Genomic DNA, 21,087 nt, shown 5'->3' with positions numbered 1-21,087 from the left:
CTTTGAGGTAGGCCAAAATGAAACAAACCCAAGTCATAAGCTTTTCTCCCCTGTGGACTTTTTAGAACTGGACCTCTCCCAAAAGCAAGATGAGGAAAGGAGGACGAGGTCCAGTTTGTTATATATAGCAACCTGATCCATTTGGCTGTAAGAAAAAAAATATTTTCCAACTGGAAAGTTAAAGATCAGGGCCAAACATCTGGGTGCACTAGAATATGAAGGCTACATTTGGACAATTGGGATATATCAGTTATCAATATCCACAGCAGTCATATCAATGAATGATACATGTCATTTCAAGGTGTAAACCAAATAATCACAAAATGTACTGCATCTGCGTTTCTGTGCTACAGATGAATGTTTTTCATGGGATGTAGTTGTAGGAGTTCTGCAGGATGTAGCTTGTGACAGAAGGGAACCAGTCTTTGGAGAGACTCACGGTGTGGGTGAACCAAGGGTAGAAGAGCTCTGGCTCTCTCGTGGTTCCTGTGATGATGATGTTCAGGGCTGCATCTGTGGCTGGGTAGGCTGGTACATTAGTGACACCCCTAGGACACAGAACCACACTGCTCTTAACTGCTGTGGGTAGCAGTGGGAAGAGATTATGCCAAACAGGTTGCAGCAGATCAGTGTCAGAGTGTCACTGATCATTTTGCGGTCGCTGTAAGACACTTTGCATTTTGAGTTTGGTTCATACTCACTGTATACTTGACTAACCTGACTTTGTCCATAGCTGAGTCTGTGTCAATGAGCCCCAGTGTACATATAGAGACGGACACGTTGCTCTTTTTCATAGCCAACTCATGATAAAGGGCCCCGAAGAAACCATTCAAGGCAAATTTTGTTGAGGTATACGGTGCCACGAAGGGACTGGGCATTTTACCTGTGAGGCATCAATGAGAGTCAGGTTATTCAACACAATAATGAGTCTATTGTGGTGTTTTCTTGCACCTCATTTATGTACTTTGTACTCACAAGTTTGAACTTTTGTGGGGTTCATCAGTATTTTAATATTTCATTTTCTTTTCCTTGTAAAGCAATTTGTAACTTCATTATGAAAAAGTGCGACACAAAGGCTCATGATTATCTATTATGATTGATGATTTACTATTTCTTTTTTAACAAATGAAAAATAATGAGGCCGGTCTATATATTATTCGTAACTGATGGGTGACGATGTTTGCAAGTAATAATGTATATATGTATATGAAAATAATCAGGCAAACCAACCTAAAAGTGATGAAACAATCACCAGAGATCCTTTACTTTGCTCAAGGGAGGCCATAGCTTTCCAAGCCATCTGAATATAGCTGAAGAAATTTACCTTTGAAAAGTGCACGTGCGCGCGCGCGCACACACACACACACACACACACACACACACACACACACACACACACACACAGATCAGTACATCCTCCTCACTCAATGTGCTGATAGAGTATTAGTATACTGCACTACCTTCATCAGCCACTTGACATGCTCCACATCTCCCTCCCACGGGCTGAAGGGGCTTGGGCCAATGTGGTTGAGTACCAGGTAATCCAGCCCTCCAAGCTTTTCCAGAGCAAAATCTACCACTTTGTCCGGTTCTGACTCACTGGCCATGTCTGCTGCTATGTAGAGAGCTTTTTGGGCTCCCAAACTCAGGCACTTCTCAGCCACCTGGAAAGCAAAGATCAGAAAGAATGCATTAACTGTCCAAATGCAGTCTCCAGGAATAGTGCAGCAAACACTAGTTTGAGCATCTGGCCCATTTATCTGTTGTCAAGTTCACTGACCTGCTGTAGCACTTTCTCCCTCCTGGCTGTAATTACTATCTGGGCTCCAAAGCGAGCATAATGATATGCCATTTGTTCACCAATACCCGTACTGGCCCCGGTCACCAGAACCCTGGCACCCCTGAGAGACTCTGAGAGATACATGAGACAAAAAAAACAAATCATCCCCATTGTGTCGTGAATCACGCAGCACCAAGCTCTTTGCAATAAAATGATAAATATTGTGCCCATAGTTTGCAGAGATTACAGGCAAAACTGCACTTGCAGGATAATGGAACTTTGTATGGGATATTTATAGATGCAAAGTGCATCAAAAACAAATCAAGGTTTCATTTTCCATAGTCAATAAAAAATATTATCTTCTATAAGCTGTAGTATTAGCAGTGGTGGTAACTTTTCAGACGGTGATATAATGTTGCAATCGTAGATAAGGATGTGCAAGTACAATAACGCGACCCAACTGACTCAAAGCATATCATTTATTTCATTATTTTATTTATGGAAACTCAGATGCACAGTGCCTCCTCACAACATGGATAAATGCTGTCTTCTCCCTCTGGTAAGACCTCAGTCACAAGCAGAAAGCATGTCAGATTATCACCAGTTAGTCACACAGTTTGTGCATCCTTTCCTAATTTTCCCCAGGGGAACATTAAAAATTTTCCACCACCATTATACACAGATATTTGTAGAAAACAGACCAGTGAGTGTGTAGCATCCTATTACCCAGCCACACGATGAGTTTACATGGGTCATACTAAAGTGTGTAATTGATGTTGCACAGTCTTGAGTCTATGGTCTGCACAATGTGGAGCCTATAGAGGGAATATATAAAGACTATTTTGTTAGAAATTAATAAAGTTTTTTGCCTGCAAATGGAAACAGAGAGCAATATAATATACTTTATAATACGACTGTATTTCTTAACGAAACTTAAAAAGGAAAAATTCCCCCAATAGAAAACACCCTGACTGGAAACATTAGAAACCAGCATGGGATGTGCACGGCCCAGGACAGGAGGGCTGTGCTGCAGGTGATTAAAAGTGCCCAGAACACCGCTATCCATCCACCGAGCGCTGAGCTGAGGAGTCTGCACATAGCCCACCCCAGCCACAGCCTGGTCATCCTGCTGCAGCCTGACAAGCAGTGCAGAAGTGTCCGCTAGCACACCGTCAGACTGCAGAACGGCTTCTTTTCTCAAGCTGCGAGACTCCTCAAATCATCCTCCACCCTCCACCACAGAAGTTACATTTTCCTAACTTATTATTTGTTAACCCGTTTATATAATTTGTGTTTTGTGCGTAGCAAAAAGGGGCTATATCTTTCATGTCACTGAACATAGAGCACTGAACATTGCCACATTTCAGCAACATATCAAGCGTTTTTTGTCTTCAATCTATAGTTTATGGTCTTCGTGGCTGCTTATCAGTGCTAAGATGAAGTGTTCTGAAGCTATCTAAATTTTCTGCCTCCATAAAATGAACAGTAAAGGCTTGAAACTGTTTAGTCATCCTTCCCATCCTGATTTTCTCTCTCAAAAGAGCCATCTCCAGAATATTTCTGATTGAATCAGTTGGCTGCGACTTAATGATCAAATCATACTGAAATTCAAATTCAGAAAGGAGAAACATTTGTATAAATATAATTGTTTGCCAAGTATCATACAGAGATTTGTGAAAGTTTCTGGTGCTTTGTTCGATTTCTGTGTCATGTTGATCTGTGCCTTGTCACGCTGTCAGATTTAACAGTAGATAGCCTTGACAACCTGTAACAGATTCAAGGCAATGTTTGCAGCCTGTGGCTTCCAAAGTTTCAAGTTCAACAACAGAGAGATATGACCGGATGGTCAAACATGTGAAAAATGTGTCCTAGTTTTCATGATTTTGCATTTTGTGCTGTGACTTCAAATGATTCGTTCAGCCTGGCACATGTGATCTGCCCAGACAATATGTCTCAGGCTTAGATTTTCCAGATTCACAAGAAAGGTTTGACCGAACCAATATTTTTGGTTTGTTTTTGTCTTTTTTTCATAAAAATATAAAGATGCAATATTCATACAACACAATATTTGCCTCAGAGATGTGGTGGAGTAGAAGGTGCATGGCAAGGAAATCCTCAGGTTAAGTACAAGTACCTCAAATTTGTACTTAAGTACTGTATTTGCGATAATGTATTTAGTTACATTCCATAATCACCATAAAAACCATTTTCCGGGTATTAACAGCTGCGGAAGGATAGCCTATATAATCAGCTTCTACAGGTGGTGTAAGCGCACCAAACACAATCTTCCTGATCTTGCAGTTGCGTCTCTCTTACCTGGATCAAAACTGGGTCGAGTCCACCTGACAGCAAGGAAAGCAACGCATATACTCGCTGCAAGGATTTTTGTGAAAGTTCCCATTTTGCAAACTTGCTATTTAACCCTAAGCGTTTAAGTGAGCCCAGATTTCCGCAGCTCCAATTTCCAAGAGTGCCTCTCACGGAAAATACGAGGCAACCAAGTGTACTACCTCCTCCCTCTTTCTCATGTCATGTATGACAGGGGCACGTTTGATAGGAGGTTTATTGAACTTCCAGCAGGTCTGACCTGCTTCTTACAAAGAAATAATAAATTACATTTAATTCTAAAAAACGCCTACTTTAAAATAACTGTTTTTATTAAGATTAAAATTGTGATTAAAAGGGTATAAATATTCATATATATTAAAGGACAAGAATAACGAATCTGGCGTTCCTAAATGACACTCGCGCTGGTTTTTTGAAAGGGAAACTTTATTGACAAAACCTATATGCTCATGCAGGGTTGTCCTTCAGTGGAGCTATCTGAATAGCTTTTGTACCAGCTCATTCTTGTCGTACTTGGAATAGCAGTGCGTAAAAGGAAATTACACCGCTGTGGACCATGGCGGCAAGGATTTTGCCTGTAGTGAAGTTAGTATTTCTAATTTCACTCGTAGTTACCCTTAAGTTAATGCTGCTGTAGGAACTAGCTAGTAGCCAGTTAGCTAACTGTAGCGACATTAGCATAATAGTCAGTCTCTGCGAGCGCTTTCCAGCTGTCACTTTTAAACTCTTCACTTACTGGTTTGTGCAGTTACTTTGCTGAGTAACTGTTTTATTCTTTATTGACGGGGTTTTGACGTTGGCCTAGTAGCCCACGGTTTATCTTCGTTCGCTAATGGTAGCTACTGCTTCATGGATAGCTAACTCAAGTTCCTAGCTAATTTAAGTGGTCATTTCTTTTCATCAAAGGTCACTCGTAAGTGGCGTACTGTCGTAACGTTAATGTATCATGCAATCATGTTTTGAATCATGGGTAACCCTGGTTTATAGTCTGACTGCCTCTCTTATTTCACTGTCAGACTGGCCACCAAGGTGACCATTGCAGGAGGAGCTCTCTACGTTGCCTGTGACTCAGGTCTGTTGGGAAGCAGTGAGCAGGGCTCGGAGGCCCTGGGGAAGGCAAAGGCTGCAATACCGCCCGCCATTGAGGAGTGGATGAAGTACTTTGGCCTGGAGGTACAAATACAATGCAGTGCTTAAGCATAATTCTCATCCAAGTCTAATAGGCATGTTAGTGCAACGGAAGGACTGAAAATATGCCAGGCACATTTCGATCCATATTTGTTGTGCATATGTGCCTGAAGTAGGCAATAGGTCATTGTGGTAGACACCCCTGGTTATTTTGATGATTCATACAACAAATACTTGAGTGGATGGAATTTTATGTCCATTTTCTTAATTTTCTGCATCTCATGTCCTGTCCCTCATGGAATTGCAAGATGGAAATGTTGCATTCACGGAACAGCAGTGAGCAGCTTCCAGCTGTGCTGTCCAGTAAAAAAGCAAATTAATACTCATTCTCTGTTTCTTCGTGGTAGACTACAAAAAACACACATTTTCAGTAAAATATATATTTTTTAAGATTGCCAATAAGTACACAGCTTTGGTTTACTCCAGATCCAAGTTACCTGGTTGTGCCTTTTCAGAAATGGCAATAAACAGTCATCATCTCGGTTTAACCTAAATGGTCAACAACACGTGTCAGTATATTCTTTTTGGGAATTATCTCAATGATGTTTCATGGTGCGTTTCATATTCTGGTCAAATTCTGGAGAAATGTGACTATTTCCACTTTTTAGTCAAGTACCATGGGATCAAGTGTCAATCAATTTATCTACATGACATTATTATAGTGTCTCAAGTGAAGAGCGATCAGCCAAAGTGATATCTTTGACATTTTATTCATTATCTCTTCCTGCTCTCTTTGAAGTGTTACACGATTTAACGTAAATTCAATACGGTGTATATAACTATAAAGCATTTTACTATGCTGGATCCCCCCACCCCCCACCCCCCTCTTAGGCTCAGCTTCCAGCCATGCCTAGGATTGAATTCTCCCCTGTTCAGGCGTGGAATTCTGGTAAGAACTGAATGAAAAGCTTGTTCTTGTTTTCAATTTCCAGTTTTCATTTTTGCCTGCCCCCAGATTTAAATTATGGTCATGCATTGCGCTTGTTAAACGCAGTGATTTTTGTAGCATTCAACTGGGGCCTGTAATCAGTTTCAGCATCTGTACTGTGACTCTGAGAACATCATGGACCATCAAAACCCAAATCACTGATTTTATTTTATTACAGGGGTGCGGTGGACGATTTCATCTCTTTCAGAGGCTCCAACAAAAGTAACTGAATACTCAAATCAGGGTTTGCAGTACCTGAAAGACCTCAGCAAGTGAACAGGAACTCTCTGGTCAACCTGATATTTATAAAACTTTTTTGAGTTTTGCACTTGAGAAATGACATTATTCTTCAAAAGTTGTAGCCCCTCACAAGAAAGAAGAAAGACCCAACACGAAAGAAAACTGCAAGATGAAAAGAAGTTGTGAGATTTGGCTGCAAGGAGTATAGTCTCACGAATGGGTACCATGGTTCTCTAAATGATCGTGGCATTGGTTGGGAGTTGTACATAATGCAAGGAAACAAAGTGTATTTTAAAAGTTGGCCTTTCATTTTGTGTATACCACCAAAGTTTTCCTCAGCACTAATATGCAATATTTGACTCCCCTTTGTTCTCAAACCACCCAAAAGTTACGAAGAGAATGTGTGTTGTATATATGCAGTTTCACAATTTGTGACTAAATAATACATCGATCTTAAAACACGTCCAGTCTTAAGTTTGATTTATTGCGGGAGAATGCTGCATGTGGATTGTGACAGATCAAAGAATAAGACCGAACAAATGTGCAAAAATCTTTATTACTCATGATGGAATAATAAGGACACCAATGACCTGTTTACGCTGCTACAACTTCAGAGCAGGAGGTGACTGAAAGCATGAAGAAGAGCGCACACAGCCATTTGTAACTCCACTTTACACAACATAGAAACACTCCACAGCACCACCACCGGTGATGTAGTGTTGAGCTTTTTTTATTTTTTATTTTTTTCTCAATGTGGGTTAAACAAATGGTGCCAATTCTGCCCCACGGTCACTTCTCTACAGTCAAAAATAAGATTTGAAAATCTCCACACACTCTTCAGATGATGCATGCAGAGTTTTGACAGCCAAAAATAACAGTAATAGTATATTTACTGATTGACTAGTTTACTGAGAGATACACTGAATGACCTGAAGGACGCCAAGACCAATTCAGCAACTAGGACATAGTGACAAAGTCGGGATGAAATAAATACCAATACCATATCGCAAGCATACGTGTCATGTTTGCAAGACAAAGTTATAAAGACTAGATCCAGAGTTAGTTTACTGTCAACAAACTGGTTTGTCAGTTGATTATACCTGTTAAATATTCAGTTTATAATTCATGTATAATAATGACCTTTTCACTAAAAGCTGGTGTTTTGATGAGATATTTGTATAAATGAGAGTAATCACAACAGGCAACATTACAAGGCGTTTTACACAAGTTGTACATATTAAATACTGTCATCTGGATAGCAACATTTTTTTTTTTTCTTTTTTTTATACATGCATGTGATATAAAGCATTTACTCTGCCACATTTGCACTTAAGGAAAAAGCAACTTGGGGAAACTACGGTATGTAGCGTACCATAATCTAAACATAAATTTTGTACAATAAAGTGCTCCCCACAATATCAACATTGACATTACACAACCAAGGATGATGAGTTATATTTAAAGAACATTTTCATACCGCATTATGAGCAAAACACAGCACTAATAGGAACTGATGGCTGCAAAACTTTCCTCAAGCTGTCAGTGTCGCAGACAGTCGGAGATTGAATATGTACAATATTGCAGAATGACAAGCCAGAAGGCACTTTATGATTTGTGTGGGATCAAATTGAAATGAGAATTTAGCGAACTGCATCTTCATCACCGGTACAAATGATCTGGTACAATACTAAACATGGTGCAAAGGTGCTGGAGTATATTCATACATGAGCATAATTCATCTAAAAGGCATTTGAAAATATAAGTGCCCCATTCAGGTGATTTGATAATGCTGCTTCCATTCATCCCTTCCAGTCCTCACACTAAATTATTTAATAATATGGGCAGATAAGCACAGCGCACGTATTTATCTGCCCATTTAATTCAGTAAATGCCTCAGTGGAAGACATCTGTCCCAAATATAACGTGTATATCATGCTCATCAGCTATTTAGATGATCCATAGACAAATGGCTTCAAAGCAACATTTTGTGCAGCTTTTTTACTACACACTGGGATTTAATTAAGATAAGTAATTTAAGGTCAGATCAGCGACTATCTCAGGGACAACAATGCAAATTCATTAACAACCGCATGTTGCAGCTGTTGGGCAGTGCAATCTTGGACTGTCCAAACTTAAAGTATAAAGTACAGCAGCAACATTAAAACAAGTTGACTCCCTCTCGTGGAAATATAGCTAAGCATAGCAGTGCTACAGTTTTGCTGTGCATATGAAAAACAGATTGCACTTTCTTCCAAAAAAATGAAGCGTATCAACTATTCAACCTCGCCATGGCTTTGAATAACAAGATTATAACAATGAGTGGAACAGAAGCAGATGGACGGAGGCTGGGGAGTGAGATAAAGTGTCCACTATCTCTAGGTGGTTTTGACCAGGTCATAGACATGGATATGAAAGTCATCATCATATTTGATATAGTAGACAGAGGGCTTGGCTGGGACCTGGTAGATGACCAGGCCTGTTCTCTTCACACCCTTGTCAGTAACATACTCCACTTGTTTCCCCACCAGGCTCTCCGTCTCTTCTCCCGGCTTCCTGTCTGCAGGCAACAGGTGCTTGTTTTCTGCGGAGTGAAACAAAGTTATGAGTTTTTATAGTAATAAAGCCTCTGTATTCTGATATAAGATTTCCCACTATCTGAATTAGATTGGATTAAGAGTTGCTGTGAATGCTTGAGTGCCAAATCACTGGAATATTCTCAGATTAGAAGGAGCAATTTGAGCATATTTAAGCACACAGAAACAGCTGTTTGATGAAAGCACTGACTAGAGTCTTGGCTCTCAAATTCTCGCCAAGAAAACAGTGTCTGATTTCACCTGGTGTACATTGGTGGCAAACTTTTGCTCTTGAACAGTATGTGTCTGCGTCCATAGCTGCAAGAAGTGCTTACTTCATGCAATTTAGCCTGTTTCCTCGTGGGACTCAAACCCCCTCATAAAGCGGTCATGAATGCAAACTTCCATGACCACCATGATTGCTCACATGCTATCCATGTGAGTTTAAGTGGAAAAATGATTCAAGTCACACACTGGCTGCACTTGATTCTGTCTATAAAGCCTTAGGACAAGACTATGAAAGACTTAATAAGACTTTGTAAAGTATCAATCTGCCTTTGTTACATCCAAATTACCGATACCTGCTTCAGGCAGAATCCTGAGGTCTCCATCAGCATAGTCATCCCATAGCTGGTACATATAAAGAACGGGGTCCTTTTCATAAGTGATATAATACCAGTTGGTCATGATTGGAGCTCTGGAGAGGACCATGCCTCTCCACTCATTCTTTTCTCCATCTTCTTTTTCAAACAGATGCTCCACAGCTTTTCCCACCAGCTCCTCCGCCCCTGGAGGTATCTTGATCTTGTTGTTAACTGTGGAGACACAGCCACAGAAGGAAATATGAAAGTGAGAAACATGGCAACCTACAACCCAACAGTTGCAAACTAGCTGGCGCAGATTATGAGAGAGGCTAACTAACTCACCAACTTTTTCCGACAGTACTTGTAGGTTTGACACTCTGTCGTCCTTGAACAGCTCGATGCCGTAGACGCAGTCGAAGCCGTCGTACTTCACCATGAAGAGGGAAGGGTTCACACTAAGCCTGTCGAGCACTGTTCCCTTCCATTTGCTCTGGTTGCCCTTCTCACGCCAATTATGCTGAATGCGGACACCCAGAATGCTGTTGGGGTCTGGGGTCAACATGTCACTCAGCTCCCCGCTACTCCGCTTTCTGGTAAAATAGGATAAAATATGCAGGTTTCTGTGATAAGGTTCAAAGAAAACTACACATCTTAAACATACAAAAGGCCTTTTGGCCTCAGGTTATGTAACTTGGACATGCTTGATCACACACAATTAGTATCTGTGATGTTTCTGTTGCTGTGGGTTAAACTAAGGTCATTTCACATAACTTCTGTTTCTTAATGAGGTCTGTTATTGAGTCTCATATTAACTACTGGATAATTCTAGCAGTTTATACCTGAATAAACCACATATTCCTGGCATGTTTCCCCGTTACATTACGCTCTAAAACCACCATTAATGGCACCTTGTGATGACATATGCAGTAGCTTTGTTTCTACATACCTCCCCCTTTTCTTGGACATGCCTCCAGAAGTTCAAAGGCTACTGATCAAGAGAAAGACAGGGCAATTTTCAGTTATTATGTGAGTGAACAAAACAGCTGCCAAAGTTCACATGTTGTGTATAAAGCTCGAGGAAGGCCTGCACTTCAGCTGAGAGGCTGGGCTGCCTGTGGAGACCTGTGACGGGCAGCCCAGCCTGCTCAGCAGAGACTGACAACTCCAGCAGCCAATAGATTAGCATGATGGAATAACTTCCTGGGTATTTTACTTTAACTGCACAACCATGGAGGTCACTGTTTTCTACTGAGGCGAGACTGTGTAAGCTTGTCACATTTAGTCGGCAGACCGCACAAGTCTCGCCTCAGTGAAGGATTAAAAAGCTAATAAAAAATATGTCTGACACAACTTCCAAGAGGATACGTCAGCCATTTCACTGTATCTGTATACAGTATGTGACGTTAGCCGGTTACATTTTAGAGCCCATAACTTGTATATTAGCAACATACGTATGAAATATAATGGGTGAGCCCGCTTAACTACGCGATAAGTCGTGCCGTATACCACCTGTCCTGGACTAAATCCAACACACCTCACAGTGTAGGTTACCAGTAACACTCGTCCTAGCTCTACCTCAATGCAGATGTTAACGTTACTGTGAGAGAAGTGGAGGCGGCTAGCTACATCCGCGCGGCGGTGTCCCTGCTGGTCGGTAACAAACACCGCCAACAACTGGGCGTTAACAGCCTTATTTATCTTCGGAACACATTTTCATTACCTTTACGCAGATTTCATATCACTAGTGTTCAGTTCGTCTGGCAGAGAAACGCTGCCACACACCAACCCGCCTGTGTAAATCTCGCGAAACCTGTGGAAAATGGGAGATGGGGAGAGGAGACTCTATTTCCCAGCGAGCCGTCGGTTACTATGACCACCGAGAATGACATGAACGTGCGCGCAATGGATAGTGGGACTTGTTGTATCTATGACAATGATACGGACTTTTAACGACCGGAGTTAAACAGGTGTTGTAGACAGTGCTGCATGCTGCATTCGAGGTTTGTCGGAAATAGCGTAATTACGAAATGAGTGCGCATGTTCGACAAGAAAAAGTCGAAAACACAACCAACCACCACACCAAATACAGTGAGGTCAGTGTTTCTGTGACGCAAGAGTTTCCTAAAATTGGTCTTAAAGGGGCAGGCAACATAACAGAGGTGTCAAAGTTGTAAAGCAATATCAAAATGTTCTTGATATACAGTATTGCCTGAATGCATATCATTATCAGGGGTCAACACCAAAACCTTGCATTCATAGTTAGTGAGCACTGTAGAGGCAACTATTGCAAACATCAGCTGGGCAAAGCGATGTTTCACAAGGAGGTATTCATGCTTTGTCCCAACCAACACCTAACACAAACACAAAACAGTATTTCAGCGCCCTCAAATGCTCCTCTCTCTGCAAAACTTCAACAGACTCTGCAATGCACCACTATCACCTGTTATCATTACGCTAAGTTGTGAATGACACTACAAACAAAACAGCTACAGCCAACAAGTTACAGCCTGTAAATGCACTTGATCTCACCCAGCCCACCGAACAGACTGCATCCACTCTGGCTTGATTCATCTGAATACCTCACCTGCTCAACTGTCCATCCATCTTTATAAATAAAACGATTTCAACAGGGTGCTGTTCAAGCTACCCACCAACCAAATATGCATAGAGGAGCAAAACTTTGACCAATGAAGTAAATATTTTATTTCTTATTGAATGACCACACAATTAATTGATGCACACTTAAAAAAATATGCGTGCACGAGAATTGACATTGCTTTTTCATTTTTTTATTTGCTTTTACATATATATATTTACGTTTTTTACATTCAGCTCAGAAAACTCTTGAAACTTTAGAATGAAAACAGTTTTGCTGTATCCATTTTGAATGCATACAACAAAACAAAAGCTGACAAGTTGAGGTATTTAAAACATCGTTTAACATCTCATCTAACACCTCATTAATACAGACAAAAACTACATTCTGCTACCTAATCGCATCATATATCAGTCTTGTTTTTATACAGACTCGTTGCTGCTGTTAATCCCACCATTTTAAAGGCACCACTGTCACTTTATGTCATTGTCATTTTAGTTTCATCTTACTGTCTATACTTGTCTGTAGCCTACTTATTTCTGTCATTTTGCTGCTGCAATGACCAAATTTCCCTGCTGGGGATCAACAAAGGTTTATCTTATCACAGCAACCACAGCACTTCATTGTTAAACAGATATTAAACAACAAAACACCCCTTGATTGTATATTATTAAGAGCCTTGTCTTGCCTTGAAAAGTACATCCCAATTAAGCATACTGACGCATTAGCATTTGATCTAATTTGCCTAATTGTTGTTTAACACGCTCATAATCCAGTCCCTGAATGATGAAACACGCGTATACACATCAGGGGTCCTGCGGTCTCCGCATCGCCGGCCAGAGAAGGAAACAACACCTGCTGTAGCTCCGTCACACACCAACGGCCCACCTGAATCCCCCTTAAACAGGAAAGATGCCAGACACTTAACAGGAGGTGTACTCTGTCTAAAATATCTTCTGTGCTCATTAGTAGCTGCTTGCTGCAAACTTAAAATAAGATATCAAACTGCATCGTTTTCATCAAGGTCAGTTTGTGTGCCTGATCAATATTTATTTCTTACCGAGCAGAAGCCTTGAAAGGTCCTGCCACCAACTCCACAAACCATTGTCCTGGTGATGGGGACATTTCTCCATCTCCTACGACAGGTCCGCTGTGACAGGGAGGTTACGTTGACCTCCTGAAGCCTGGCTGGTAAGGTGTTGTTATCCCCTACATCCCCCCAGCCTGCTGTGATGCACCTACTGTCTGTACTCAACCTGCCACTTTTCAGAGGGATCAGCTGCACTGCTTCGGTCAGTTGGGCCCTGCGGCTGAGCTGATGCGAGGAGATTAATGGCAGAAAAATACAGAAAATGTTAAATGTTCTGTGAGCTTAACACTGTTTTTTATGATGGGGTATGAGGGATTCTTCTGATTATTCTAATACAGTGCAGTAAATGAACATTTTACAACTGTCCTCACCTTTAGGAGCATGATATCATTTGCATGTCCATCATAGTCGGGATGGGGAATGGCTCTGGCAGTAGTGATCTCCTGCTTTGTAGGCTCATTACCGGACAGGGAATCAGCTCCAAGCACAACCGTGTAAGGTCTAGAAATCACAATGTTATGATGACTGGACATAACTGTGATTTAAGGTCGCTAATAATCCCTCTTGACAGACATCACTCCACATGTCCCTGTGTCTGATTAGAGAAAACATACTGACCATTTTCAAAGCATAATCTAACATAAAATAATAATCCTCAGAATGTGCTTTCCATTCATTTCAGCACAGCACAACAATCACACTGCAGAGACATGAAAAAGTTGATAAATAAACAGTCTGTCATCACAATGAACATTTAACTTCATTCTTTATCAGAGAGCATCTCTGACTGTAGCAATAAAAATGTCCCTGCTTGTTATTAGCTTTTAAAAAAAGAAAACAAATGCACTCTTTTCTGTGATGGATTACTCATGTCTGGCAAGTTAAACAGACCCTGCAAGCTGATTTTCATTTTTGAACTTGGGTATCAATATTGAACTGTTTGACAAACGGCCACCATGCTTTCTCTCAGAGTCTCAGATTAAATACCAAATTATCTGTTGTTGAGGTTGTCATATTATTGCTGCCAGAGAAACAAAAATGGGTATGTTTTTGAATTCTTACACAGGTATCTGACAGTGTGCTGCTGTGAGCACAAAGTCCTCTCTCACCAGGGCTCCCCCACAATTCAGGCGACCTCGGACTTGCAATGAGGCCATGTAGGGGCGCGAGTGTGGGGCAGCCTCTCTGCCTCCAACAATGTGAGAACCATCAGCTCCTAAAACAGGAAATCATCCGTCATTATTATGTTCATCCTGAAGATATTCCAGGTTCGTAGTAAAGGTATTTTTTTTATGTCTTTACAGTTTGTAGATAGCTTACCATTCAGGACAAAGAGCAGCAGTAGCACGAAGCTGAAGGCCATGGTCTCTGGTCAAAAGCACGCATGCCACTCTTGGCTTTATCATTTTTGGAGACAAGAAGGTCTTGCTCATTTTGTGGTCTTTATTGCTTCAGAGGGTTTGCTAACGTGCTGTTGGGTTATTTCTTATGAAGATGTTGGTGGGATTACAAAAGGCACGGTTTGAGATTTTCCAAACACGGTTTCATAATCGATGCAAGAAACCAGTGGAATTCAAACGGCTGTAGAGATATCGAGGCAAGCAATGCTCTGAAGGTTCAAACTGCCATATGTGTCGCCCAGAGATCAGAGGCCCCTGATTAACTGGAAGTAATATAGCTGTGGAATGGTAGATAAAGTCCACGTTGTCTGAAAGGCTAATCTATCGAAGCGATTAATGAGTGACAAAGAGACGTGTTTGTGAGAGTGTGTGTGAGTTTGTGTGTGTGTGTGGGCTTCTTACAAAGTTGTGGTTAATTACTCAATGTGAGGGCTTGAATTTAAATCTTGCAAAGTGTTATGAGAGTTATGTCACTTTCCTGTTTTCAGCCGCTTACATCAGGTTTGTGTTAAATGTGGTTTTGTGTAATGCAACGTACACCAGACTCAGAATAATTCAGCCCTAACATGCAACCGAGTTTCTCAGCGCAGCGAAGTCTGGCTTCTTGTTTAACTTCCATATATCCACAGTTAAAAACTCTTTGTCACTGCACTTCCGATCTATTCACTTTACTTAACTTTTTACATTTTGGACCTTTTCTCTCATTTTTATGGATATTAATTTTCCACATTAACTCCAAGATTCCTGGTCAGTGATTGTTTATTATTCTATCTTCTGTCTTTTGCAGATTTGGATTTGTCTCGCATTTACAAATATCAGAATAAAATCACGTTATCTCTCACTTTTTGTGGATACTACTTGAGCATATTTAGTCAATATTATTTGAATGAATTTCAGAAGTAAAAAACACTGCGACAACACAGAGGCTCTTTGGTGTGCATCTACTTGACACAGCCCTCTTCTTTGAAGTGTCTAACACACTAGCTGAACGGCAGAAACCACAGTCTCAACATCAGGCTTGAGGATCGGATGTTCACACAGACAGCAGACTGAAATGAACGTGATTCTCTTCGTAATGAAGGCAGTTTAGTGTTGTCCACCCCTGAAATCTGATTGGCCACTCAATTATCGCAAAGTATGATTGGCTATCTGCCAAGAAGAGGCGGAGCCTTAGTTTGAATTGTTGCACTGAAAAAAAAAAACATTCAGTTGATGTTTCATTTGTGGACCAGAGGATAATAATGATGTCTGGACATGAAGCAGATGTTTGTACAGATGTGTTGCATCATGTTAGCAGGACGCTCAGTCTGTATTCTTAATTCTCATTATTATTGTTTTGTTAACATAAATGCAATTTGTGTCTTCTGATGACGTCATTACAAACTGAACTTTTGCGTTGTATTTAAAATGCATTTTTATTTCAGATTTCAGTCACACTGACAGAGCGAGCTGAGGCACCAGAATACCTCCATACTGCATGAACGTATACTGAAGCAAAACTTTATGTGTGGCTTTTACTCATCGTGCTTTATGCCTTTGAGGATGCTGTTGATCCAGAGGAGGTATTTGGAGATATCCACATAGACGTTGGGTACGTCTGGATAGTTGCAGTTCCAGTTCTTGTTGAAAGACACGATGCCAACAGCCACCCCGTTGCACACCAGAGGACCACCAGAATCACCCTGTGAGGAGGAAATACCTTGATTTGTTTCTAAATCACTTGATTTAACATGTCTGACTTGTGAGCAAGAAACCAGTCGACAGTTTCTTTGAACGGGCAGAAAACTCACCTGACAGAATCCTTTGGTTGTGTAATATCCTCCTGCGCAGATTACATCGTCAGGAAGTCCGGGCCATTCCTTCTTACATAAGTCCAAGTTAACGACAGACACATCCACCACTCTCAGCTCATGAACAGGTGCACCAAGGCTTGCAGTCGCACCCCATCCAGCCACACGGCACGTCTCGTTGTCTCTTAGGTTGATTTCAGAACAGGGAAGTGGAATTGTCTGCACGCTGTTGTCCAGTTGAACCTTCTGCGACAGCTGGAGACACACAAAGTATTGATCAGACTTTGGTTTAACAGACAATTATCTGATCACAAAAGCTGTAAGATATCACCTGATAATATAAACTTACTTTGAGGAGCATGATGTCATTCCCATGTCCTTCATTCACATAAAATGGGTGTTCGTATTTCTTTTCAATGCTTCGTTTTTGTTTATTAACAACTCCGTTGAGATCATGGGTGCCAAGAACCACATGTGTAGGTTTCCTGAATGAGTGAACATTAAGAGGTTGTCAGCACATTTTCTAAAACAGTGAAAAAAAAAATTGGATGAATAAAGTTACTTTATGAAGCTTGAAGTCTTTGAGCAAGGTAACTCACGAGCGGTCACAGTGCGCCGCAGTGACCACAAAGTCCTCGCTGACCAGGAATCCTCCACAGATGTGGTTTCCATTGGCCTGCAGTGAGACCATGTACTGCATCGAGTCCTCGGGGGCTTTTTTCCCATCTATGATTTTACCCCCAAGTGCTGCAAAGATAAGTGAAAATCCAAATTAGGCAAATGTCCCATTGAACGGTTGGTGAGTTATAAAAGCAGTGTGTAAACTTACCATTTTGTCTGAGACATGTCAGAACAAGAAAGAGCAGGTGCTTTTGCAGAGGATGCATGATGCCAGCAGGACAACTGACTTCTTCTTGGGGGTGTCAAGTCGACCCGTTTATAAAGCTGTTGGCTGTGTTGGCAAATGTGATTCTAATCTATTTGATCTCGACTTCTAACCACATCCTTAGTGCAATGGACGCTTGCTGCTTGTGTTGTCTTTGCATGATCTTATGTTATCTGCTGCCTCATCAGTTAACTGCAGTCAGGTTGACCTTATCACAGTCTGCGACATGTCTTCATTCTGCCTCATCTTCCTTTTTATGTCACTCATCATTCACTTTTTGTTTTACATTTTGAAGGCCGTGGAGTACAGCATTGGCGGCATATGAAAGCACATAAAACCTAATCCAGAAAATATTCACGTTGGACATGAACAGGCATTATTCAGACAGCAGGCTGAAGTGCATACTTCTTATTATACTACAGCTGGTCCATTGAATGGGCTACACACTGCCCTGCCTGCACAACCCTGTCTGCAGTCTGTTTAATGCTAACAGGAGCCTTATTCCAATCCTGTCAGTCAGATGTCCAACTCTGGGCCTGGGGTGGTACCTGTGAGCCTCTCTGACTCACTTCAGTTTGTGTGATTAACTTGAAATAACTGGACCACTGACTGCACAGAGAGGCACAGGCAGGCTTGAAGGTAATGCACAGTGTTAAGGGTGGAACTCTTCTTCCAGTCAGCCTGTTGAGTTAAATCAGTGATAATGGGATGGAACAGACTCAGCCTCTGGCCCAACCTCTGGTTCCACCCCTGGTTAATTAGCACCAAATATGCAATGTGAAGCTTGTGGAAATAAAGCAAATTGCTAAAATTATGAATACAATGATCAGTAACTGATACTATCTGGACCATGGAAGTTATTTGCCATCATGTTCACGTTTTATTTATCCATCCATTTTCTATACCGCCCATACCTTTCAGCCTATCCCAGCTTCAACGGGCGAGAGGCAGGGTACACCCTGAGCCAGTCGCCAGCTGATTGCAGGGCAACATGCAAAGACAGACAACCATTCACACTCACACCTAGGGGCAATTTGGAGTCACCAGTCAACCTAATGAGCATGTTTTTGGTCTGTGGGAGGAAGCTGGAGTACCCAGGGAGAACCCACGCATCTATGGGAAGAGCATGCAAGCTTCACGCAGAGGGGCCCCACCCGGGGATCAAACCGGCAACCTTCTTGCCGTGAGGCACGCGCACTACCTGCTTGCGCCACCGTGCTGCCCCGTCTTATTCATCTTTTTGATTGACCTTACACAAAAGCTGTATACTTGATAATATTAGCTTACTTTGAGGAGCATGATGTCATTCCCATGTCCTTCATTCACATAAAATAGTTGTTTGTATTTCTTTTCAATGCTTCTTATTTGTTTATTAACAACTCCGTTGAGATCATGGGTGCCAAGAACCACATGTGTAGGTTTCCTGAATGAGTGAACATTAAGAGGTTGTCAGCACATTTTCTAAAACAGTGAAAAAAAAAATTGGATGAATAAAGTTACTTTATGAAGCTTGAAGTCTTTGAGTAAGGTAACTCACGAGTGGTCACAGTGCGCCGCAGTGACCACAAAGTCCTCGCTGACCAGGAATCCTCCACAGATGTGGTTTCCATTGGCCTGCAGTGAGACCATGTACTGCATCGAGTCCTCGGGGGCTTTTTTCCCATCTATGATTTTACCCCCAAGTGCTGCAAAGATAAGTGAAAATCCAAATTAGGCAAATGTCCCATTGAACGGTTGGTGAGTTATAAAAGCAGTGTGTAAACTTACCATTTTGTCCGAGACATGTCAGAATAAGAAAGAGCAGGTGCTTTTGCAGAGGATGCATGATGCCAGCAGGACAACTGACTTCTTCTTGGGGGTGTCAAGTCGACCCGTTTATAAAGCTGTTGGCTGTGTTGGCAAATGTGATTCTCATCTATTTGATCTCGACTTCTAACCACATCCTTAGTGCAATGGACGCTTGCGTTGTGTTGTCTTTGCATGACCTTATGTTATCTGCAACCTCAACAATTATCTGCAGTCAGGTTGACCTTATCACAGTCTGCGACATGTCTTCGTTCTGTCTCTTCTTCCTTTCATATCACTCATCATTCGCTTTTTGTTTTACATTTTGAAGGCCGTGGAGTACAGCATTGGTGGCATATGAAAGCACCAAAAAACTTAATCCAGAAAATATTCACGTTGGACATGAACAGGCATTATTCAGACAGCAGGCTGAAGTGCATACTTCTTATCATACTACAGCTCATCCAAAAGCCAGTGATTCAGTTTTGCCTTAAACATGACTGAGTCTGAAGCCTGTTTAATGCTAATCGGAGCCTTATTTCAACCGTGATTCTTACCATATTTTTAGTTTAGACTATTCAGTGTTTTTATCCTCACAAATCTATAATCACATACAGTGCCAACACATGGCGTGCACATAAATGAAAGTTGAGGCCGTGCATTCAGTGCATTGTCATGTTCAAGTCATTTCATAGTTTCTCTGCTGTTTGGCCACTAGTGGGCGCCACTCCATCAGTTTGAGTCAGGAGCTGTTTGATATACTGTACCTCTGTATCAGCTGTGTTAGACCGAGTTGACCTGAGGGTCAATGTAGTCTCATGTTTCTATGTTAGGAAGTCCCTCTCTGTCTGAGTACCATGCGTCTCCTAGATCTGCTCATTTCTTAAAGTGAGAAATCTGTCTGTCTGTTTGCTGTGTTTACATTCTTGCCCTCACTCTCTTGGATTTCCTCCTCTCCCTGTTTGTGGATACTGCTCAGCCACATCAAGTCAACCTTACTTTGATGAGTTCTATATGTGACAAACTCAGTCGCAAGACCAGTTTTCTTTGGTGTGGATCTTCTTGACACAGCCCACTGAAACAGTCATTTGAATTCTGTGACCACAGAAACCACAGTTTCCAGATTCAGGCCAAAGCATCAGAGTTCTCACAGTCACAGTTACAAAACATTCAGTCTAGTTAAGTTCCTGTCATTATCGACAGCCACTGTTGTCACTCAGTCTGTTAATGTGTTATTTGACCAGAATCTGAAATGTTTAAGTGAAGTGTCATAAAAGCATTATTGAGCACTGCAAACAACAAAACACACGCACACATACATGTACATACGTTTTGGAAAGAAAACCTGAGCTGTGTTTTTTTCTCAAGTGCCATTTGTGTCTTCTGATGAATATATCAAGAGGAAATTGTGTTTGAAATTTGACACTGAAGCTTTATTTTGCATTTCAGATAAAGAGCAAACACTGACTTACACACAGCAACATCTCCACAATAATAATAACAACAATGGCCACACTTTACATTCAGCTACACATATTCATCATCAGCGAGTTACTCACTAGCATGCACATTAGTGTCATAACGGTTATTCATTAGTCATTATAAAACACTTATTAACGCTTTATCTGAGGGCTGGAGTTAAAGGTCTAGTAGTTGAATGTGCTCATGCATTAGTAAGTGCTTTATAATGAATAATAGAGGCAGTATTCTACTAATATGCATGCTAATGAGTAACTATGGTGAATAAGTGTTACCATAGTAACAGTTGTTTTTATAGAGCATGTTTTAATTTCCAAAGAAATGAGAAAGAAAGCATGTCAGTGAAACTTTAAAGGCAGCGACAGTCAGCCCACCTGATGGCAGGACGATGCAATACAGCTCAAAATGCTAAACTCTTACAT

The 21,087-nt window shown here is 41.3% G+C and overlaps 5 protein-coding genes across 6 annotated transcripts; 1 reads left to right on the top strand and 4 right to left on the bottom strand.

Annotated features, from left to right (window-relative positions):
* Positions 1–297: 297 nt before the first annotated feature.
* hsd11b1la (hydroxysteroid (11-beta) dehydrogenase 1-like a) lies at positions 298–4,230 on the bottom strand. Its single transcript, XM_070961362.1, has 6 exons — positions 4,097–4,230; positions 1,781–1,911; positions 1,461–1,664; positions 1,231–1,324; positions 718–883; positions 298–548 (listed from the first exon to the last, which is right to left on the bottom strand). Exons 1-6 carry the CDS (start codon positions 4,179–4,181, stop codon positions 365–367), a joined length of 864 nt encoding a protein of 287 aa, XP_070817463.1. The 5' UTR covers positions 4,182–4,230; the 3' UTR covers positions 298–364.
* A 330-nt stretch (positions 4,231–4,560) lies between these two features.
* micos13 (mitochondrial contact site and cristae organizing system subunit 13) lies at positions 4,561–6,945 on the top strand. Its single transcript, XM_070961119.1, has 4 exons — positions 4,561–4,711; positions 5,143–5,299; positions 6,146–6,203; positions 6,421–6,945. Exons 1-4 carry the CDS (start codon positions 4,683–4,685, stop codon positions 6,516–6,518), a joined length of 342 nt encoding a protein of 113 aa, XP_070817220.1. The 5' UTR covers positions 4,561–4,682; the 3' UTR covers positions 6,519–6,945.
* Positions 6,946–7,019: 74 nt separating this feature from the next.
* LOC139330378 (spindlin-1-like) lies at positions 7,020–11,729 on the bottom strand. 2 transcript variants are annotated; one of them, XM_070961249.1, is made up of 5 exons: positions 11,360–11,729; positions 10,586–10,627; positions 9,982–10,229; positions 9,637–9,870; positions 7,020–9,063 (listed from the first exon to the last, which is right to left on the bottom strand). In XM_070961249.1, the coding sequence occupies exons 2-5, from the start codon at positions 10,603–10,605 to the stop codon at positions 8,858–8,860; spliced, it is 708 nt and encodes a 235-aa protein (XP_070817350.1). In that variant the 5' UTR covers positions 10,606–10,627; positions 11,360–11,729; the 3' UTR covers positions 7,020–8,857. The 2 variants fall into 2 exon arrangements, with proteins under 2 accessions (XP_070817350.1, XP_070817351.1); XM_070961250.1 differs by having other exon boundaries at positions 10,586–10,624; positions 11,360–11,485.
* Positions 11,730–12,922: 1,193 nt separating this feature from the next.
* LOC139329792 (mast cell protease 1A-like) lies at positions 12,923–14,705 on the bottom strand. The gene is made up of 5 exons (XM_070960279.1): positions 14,646–14,705; positions 14,388–14,541; positions 13,697–13,826; positions 13,296–13,550; positions 12,923–13,133 (listed from the first exon to the last, which is right to left on the bottom strand). Exons 1-5 carry the CDS (start codon positions 14,686–14,688, stop codon positions 12,981–12,983), a joined length of 735 nt encoding a protein of 244 aa, XP_070816380.1. The 5' UTR covers positions 14,689–14,705; the 3' UTR covers positions 12,923–12,980.
* A 1,534-nt stretch (positions 14,706–16,239) lies between these two features.
* On the bottom strand, positions 16,240–17,408 carry LOC139330422 (duodenase-1-like). The gene is made up of 5 exons (XM_070961322.1): positions 17,345–17,408; positions 17,115–17,262; positions 16,865–17,000; positions 16,516–16,770; positions 16,240–16,407 (listed from the first exon to the last, which is right to left on the bottom strand). Exons 1-5 carry the CDS (start codon positions 17,400–17,402, stop codon positions 16,240–16,242), a joined length of 765 nt encoding a protein of 254 aa, XP_070817423.1. The 5' UTR covers positions 17,403–17,408.
* Positions 17,409–21,087: the final 3,679 nt, after the last annotated feature.

Source organism: Chaetodon trifascialis, chromosome 4 (assembly GCF_039877785.1).
Source record: "Chaetodon trifascialis isolate fChaTrf1 chromosome 4, fChaTrf1.hap1, whole genome shotgun sequence".
Classification (NCBI taxonomy): domain Eukaryota; kingdom Metazoa; phylum Chordata; class Actinopteri; order Chaetodontiformes; family Chaetodontidae; genus Chaetodon; species Chaetodon trifascialis.
The sequence above is the reverse complement of the archived record's forward strand: the minus strand, read 5'-3'. Positions and strand labels throughout refer to the sequence as shown.